Here is a 5920-nt window from a genome sequence, read left to right as displayed (position 1 = left end):
AAGTTGTTTTAGTCATGCAACAGAAAACTCAGACTAGACAGATAGTTTAGCTAGCTATCTGGATTTACCCTGCAAAGGTTAACCATAGTCCTCATAAATTGACCGGAGTTTAAAATTCCATCAACACAAAGTAAGCCCAAGGCAACTAAATGAGTGAAATCTGGCAAAAGTCAAGGATACACAGTAAACTTGGACGAGTCTATTTCCTGGTTTCATACCGTGAACTTGGCTCTCTCCTCCATGACTTCATATCCCAGCACAGTGGGGGTAATAGGCCTGTCCTCGCCTTGCTGGCTCCCAGCAGGATCTGATATGGAGCGGGGACAGCTAGAGTACTCTATGGAGGGCTCCAGAGACCCGTTCACTCTGGCCCGGGTCACAGGGCTCTGGGGGGGTGGTGGAGTCCTGCTCCGGCTGCCTCTGTCCACGCAGCGGGACTGACGCTGGGTACCTAATCCTCCACATCCTCTTCCATGGTCCTGCCCGGTGGAGAAGCTCGAGACGCTGCCTAGTGATGAAGCACGCTGTGGCCGCCTGAGCTTGGTGCTACCTCCTGACAAGGCTCTGTCCATCGGCACCGGGACAGGCACAAAGGGTGATGCCATCTTCCTGAGCTTTATGCTCCTGCCCCTGAGCACCCTGTACAAAAAAAAGAAAAGAATAAATTGTTATGTTCATTGTATTTACCATCATCAATATTGACTGTAAGCTTCGTAAATACAGGCTGAACAAGTTGGACCCTCAGATTTCCCTTAAACTTACACAATTGAGCAGAATCTGTCAGCATACGTTATACTGAAATAAGGGTACCAGACTGTGAGGGCAGATGAATTTTTGACATGAGCCACATGCCATTCATAATTTATAGATTTGTGCATTATGTGAATAATTCATGATGGAAAAAGCCTTTGAACTTCCGTAGATGATTAGTGTGTCAGATCATCCTGTCAATTGATTAGGTTATATCCACTTGTTCCATTAGAAGCCAGACCCTTTCCAGTAATGCAAACAGGAACACGCCAGGAATCTTTGGTTTGAGATAAAAAGGTAGAGGAACCTGCATGTTGGTTTTTATGGAAGAGTAGGGCCTGAAAGAGGTTTCTGCTCAGACTGAGAGACTGGCAGCTACCTGTCAAACGGGTTCACATTAATTCAGTATTAGTGGAGCTTAGAGAGGACAGCCCTTTGTCTCTGTATGACTACAAATGAAAACACTAATTACTTACTGGTAATACACATGCCAATGTCAAGGACAAAAGAAAAACTAATGGAAACAATAAAGAAGAACAAGAATGAACCGGTATATATAGACAGTCAACATAATGACAGTGATGATATTTGCTGCTTATGCTGCTCGGTCTCTTGACTGCAGCTATTTTGGTGCGCTTAAGAAACATGACGAAAGAGGTGGGACAAGAGCCAGCGTGGCAACAAAACGCTGGCTGCCTACTTTAACTAACGTTATACTTTCATGTCACGTTGGTCACGCTTTAGCTAGCTAACTTAGCTAAGTCAAACTGTTAACGTTAATGGTGTAGCTACTAGCTAGCTAGCTAGCCTTTGGTAAGTGAAGTTTACAAGCACGCACGCTTACCCAGCTAACTGCAAAAGATGACTTCCTTTTACTGAACAGTACCAACACCATTTACAAAATGTAGTAACGCTAATGTTAAACCACATTCCAAAAGTAATAATTTCAGTCACTGCAACAGCTAGCTAACGTTACAACGTTACGCCACTCGGAACAAAGTAACGCTAACGTTGAGCTAACTGTTATCTAAAATATTGTTAAAATGAGAGCTGCTTTTAAGATAAGATGCATGCCGAATCGAGTAGCAATTCCTAAATGTTTTTTTAAGGTCTAATTTTTGTTTTAGGTAGCTTTATGTTGTCAATAATAAACAGGGCAACGCTTTCCTCCACACCCCTGAAAGATAGCTAAGGTTGCGTTACCTTTACGTTAGCTAGGGTTAGCAAGCTAGGACAGGCGGCCAAAGCTAAGAAGACGCACGATGACAACGACTTTCGCTTACCGTAGGAGGCAAGTATCTGTCCCCTTCAGAAAATAAATTTAATATACACATAAAGCCCGGTGTTTGATTGTCCTGTCGTAAATCGAATGCACCATATCCTCCTGTGCCCTGTCCATGTTAGCTCGGTTGAATTCAGACCACGACAGGTGCAGTGTTTTAAGATAGCCAGATGAGGGCGCTGTAACACAGCCTTCATAATATTAAATCAGAATCAGAATCAGAGATACTTTATTGATCCCCGAAGGAAAACTCTGTGTTACAGTTGCTCAGATATTAGAAAGATAAGAAATATAAATAAAGAAATAAAGAAATATAAGGAGTCTGGATATTTACATAGTTAAAGGTATATTATGATACAGTATTTACATAAATAACATAATTAAGGTGTTGCAATGGTGAAAACTAATAATAATATTAATAATAGTAGGAGTTGAGTATTGCACACATTACAAGCCAGTGTTATTGCACAAAACAGACAATATTGTCCAGTTTCAACCTCTCTAAGTGTCTGTGTGTCAGACACTTAGAAGGAGGAGTTATAAAGTTTGATGGCCACAGGCAGGAATGACTTCCTGTGGCGCTCTGTGGTGCATTTTGGGAGAATGAGTCTATCACTGAAAGTGCTCCTGTGATTGAGCAGCAAGCCATGGAGTGGGTGTGAGACATTGTCCAAGATGGCATGTAGTTTGGACAGCGTCCTCCTCTCTGACACACCCGACAGAGAGTCCAGATCCCCCCCCACGACGTCATTGGCCTTGCGAATCAGTTTATTGAGAATAAATAGCACTTTAATGTAATTCTGCAGCAAATGAAAATGTTTGTTATATTGTAACCTTCGCACATGCTCATGTCTTTTTCGTTCCTATTAGCATAGGTCTACAGTAAAAAAATATAGTTGCCTGGACACTTGAATGAAAAATCCAGCTTGACCCAACTTGCAATATCCCTAATGTTCATCTCCATCACTGTTTCCCCCTAAAACCAAATTAACTCCCTAGTTGAAAAAGCATATTTCAAAAGAAAGTTAAAGCATATAAATGATTCAAATTAGAATCGGTTGTTAGCCTATCTAATGGCAACAATATTGGCAGTTGAGAAAGCAGTGGCTCTCAAACTAAATCATTTAGCATGGAAGATTAGGTTAGGCTACTTTTTTTAAACAGAAACCTTTGCATTAGACTTAGACTTAGACTTGGACTTCTCTTTATTGATCCTTTTGGGATGACTCCCGCAAGGAAATTGAAAGTTCCAGCAGCAGTTTTAGCAAGAACAAAGAAATAAAAAATTGATAAAGACAGTATAAAGACAACAAAAAAAGAAACCAATAAAAATAAGAACAATAAGAACATTCGTCAAGTAAACAAAGAAAAGACCATAAGTTATTATTAAAGTGACATTGTTGAGTCCAGTGTTAAAGTGATTAAGTGACCAGGTGTGAATTTAAGTCCAGGTGTGCCTGTATGTATGTCTGTATGTCTGTATGTGTACTGTATGAATGTATGTATGTCTGTATGCATGTATGCATGTATGCATGTATGTCTGTATGCATGTATGCATGTATGTCTGTATGTCTGTATGCATGTATGCATGTATGCATGTATGTCTGTATGTCTGTATGCATGTCTGCATGTATGTCTGTATGTCTGTATGCGTGTATGCATGTATGTCTGTATGCATGTCTGCATGTATGTCTGTATGCATGTATGCATGTATGTCTGTATGCATGTATGCATGTATGCATGTATGTCTGTATGTGTACTGTATGAATGTATGTATGTCTGTTTGCATGTCTGTCTGTATGTCTGTATGCATGTCTGCATGTATGTCTGTATGCATGCATGCATGTCTGTATGCATGCATGTATGTATGTATGTATGTATGTATGTATGTATGTATGTATGTATGTATGTGTATGTGTATTGTCCTCTCTGCCCCATTTGATTGATGCATTGATGCATCTAAGACGACAAAATACAAACACTAAAACCACAAACCTTTTGCGTGCACATACACAAAATTAAGCATTCATATAATAGTTGGTGCAAGCCGTATATTTTGGGAGCAGCAGGGCAATTAGTGACCACACATTGTATGACTATGAAAATGTCTTTAAATATGTTATTTAGTAATTGTCTCCATGCATGGTTGGTCATGTTGCATCTGTCTTCTGAAGAACTGCAGTTGGAAAAAAATGACCCACAGATCTTTGTCATTGATGGCAAATAATATCCAGATGTAGTCAGCATCTCAAGTTTACTTTACCTTTCCAGAGTTATTCAAATAATTAAATCTAAATCTGCATTGAAATAGCCTTTTATTATGTGGGGTATCTGTGGTTAGCAGAGTCTTACTAAGCACACCCTTTGACACAAAACATGCACCCAATGCATAATAATGGGTGTGTCTTTCACTGATGGGTGTGGTTTCTACATAATTTCTCAGGGTGCAGTAAGACTTTCTTGAGCTTGGGTGTGTCAGACTGTACAATCACACAGAGGTGGCTCAAACACAACACGTCTGAATCATTTAACTGAATCATTGCAGATCACTTGGTTCCGTGAAGAAGAGTCTCTGTCAGTAAGTACAGGATCTGTATTTGATTTTGATGGTTTAAGGTTAGAAGGGTGATAGTAAAATATAACATGGGTCAACCAGGCAAGAACCAATTCTTGATTGATGCCCTTTTCACCTGGTTTCCAAAGGCAACAGTGGTCGAGTAGGGACGAGCAATATCTGTGATTCTACTGAGTTTGGTGACATTTCATTTTTGGTTAAGAATCTAAATTGATTTAGATGTACATGAAACGGTGAGTGCAAAGATTATGACAAATTAGGACTGGAGATTGGTCTACAAAATTCGGGAGAAAGGAGAGTACACTGCCAATGAATTAAGGAGCTTCCTCTACTTTTTACTTAAAAAGCTCGTTGTGTTTTACATAGTCAATGAAACATATCTTGTCAAAACAGGAGAGTGCAACTTTTCAGATAGAAATGCATGCTACAGTTTATAACGTGATGAATAATGCTCTGTATCAGGCACAATGAAGGCGTCAACCCCATCCAAGACAGCCAAGGCCAACTCCACCTTCTCTCTGGCTTTGTTTAAAAAGCTGAGTGAGGACGACAAGACGGCAAACATCTTCTACTCCCCTTTCAGCATCTCTTCAGCCCTGGCTATGGTGATGCTGGGGGCCCGAGGCAACACAGCCACCCAGATGTCAGAGGTATAACACACACACACAAACAGAAAATAAACAGTTAAAAAGTTACAGTTGTCATGTAAGCACACCCATTGGAAAGTGTTTGTACTGGCACGCATTCAAAAGTTATTGCATGTCAGATGTTCGTCACGGTGTTGGAATTTCGCAACTTAATTATTGCATCAAGAGAAATGTGCGGGTATGTTTTTTTGTGCACGGGTATTCTTAGTTTTTCTCACTGTAATGAAAGGAAAGGCATCTCAGTCATTTTAAATTACATGAGTAAATTATTTGTTGTTGGGTTTTAGTCCATATTTCCACTGGGAAAACTTTGACCTACCTGTCTGGCAGAGTGAGGCATGCCAGGAGAAAGTGCCCAAACATGTGCATTACTATTCATTCTGTCTCCCTGCGTCATCAGGAGAGGATCTGTTCTGTTCTGCCCTGGATTACAGCAAGATGACTAGTTCAATTCCAAGAAAGGTGGAACACAAGAAAGCCAAAATGGGAATGTTATAGTCCTTTCTTATGTTAATTTAAGTGATGAAATGTAGTTTTAGTAGATTTACTCAAGTGCTACAGTGAATTACAATTTTTGGGGTACTTTAGTTGAGTATTTCCATTTTCTGCTATGTTATAAGATAAGATAAGGTAAGAAAAACCTTTATTTGTCCCACAGTGGGGAAA

At 40.0% G+C, this 5920-nt stretch overlaps 2 protein-coding genes and 1 long non-coding RNA gene across 5 annotated transcripts in view; 1 reads left to right on the top strand and 2 right to left on the bottom strand.

Moving 5' to 3' along the window:
* The window catches only part of snx16 (sorting nexin 16), an 11440-nt gene extending 9226 nt beyond the window's left edge, over positions 1 to 2214 (bottom strand). For all 3 annotated transcript variants that reach the window (XM_032503939.1, XM_032503938.1, XM_032503937.1), the window contains exons 1-2: positions 2034 to 2214; positions 219 to 639 (exon numbers count right to left, since the gene is read on the bottom strand). In XM_032503939.1, the coding sequence (XP_032359830.1) occupies positions 219 to 605 (387 nt within the window). In that variant the 5' untranslated portion in view covers positions 606 to 639; positions 2034 to 2214. The remainder of the gene's footprint in view (positions 1 to 218; positions 640 to 2033) is intronic.
* Positions 1 to 5920, bottom strand: part of LOC116672235 (uncharacterized) — a 21782-nt gene that overhangs the window by 9914 nt on the left and 5948 nt on the right. Inside the window, exon 2 of the long non-coding RNA XR_004327502.1 lies at positions 2024 to 2028. This is a non-coding gene — a long non-coding RNA (uncharacterized LOC116672235). The remainder of the gene's footprint in view (positions 1 to 2023; positions 2029 to 5920) is intronic.
* Positions 5153 to 5920, top strand: part of LOC116672233 (leukocyte elastase inhibitor-like) — a gene marked incomplete at both ends in the record, with an annotated part of 7333 nt that continues 6565 nt past the window's right edge. Inside the window, 1 exon segment of the mRNA XM_032503936.1 lies at positions 5153 to 5257. Coding sequence (XP_032359827.1) covers positions 5153 to 5257 — 105 coding nt within the window.

The sequence above is a fragment of the Etheostoma spectabile genome, chromosome 22, assembly GCF_008692095.1.
Source record: "Etheostoma spectabile isolate EspeVRDwgs_2016 chromosome 22, UIUC_Espe_1.0, whole genome shotgun sequence".
Taxonomy (NCBI): Eukaryota; Metazoa; Chordata; class Actinopteri; order Perciformes; family Percidae; genus Etheostoma; species Etheostoma spectabile.
Note: the sequence above shows the minus strand (reverse complement) of the source record. Positions and strands in the feature narration are given on the sequence as shown.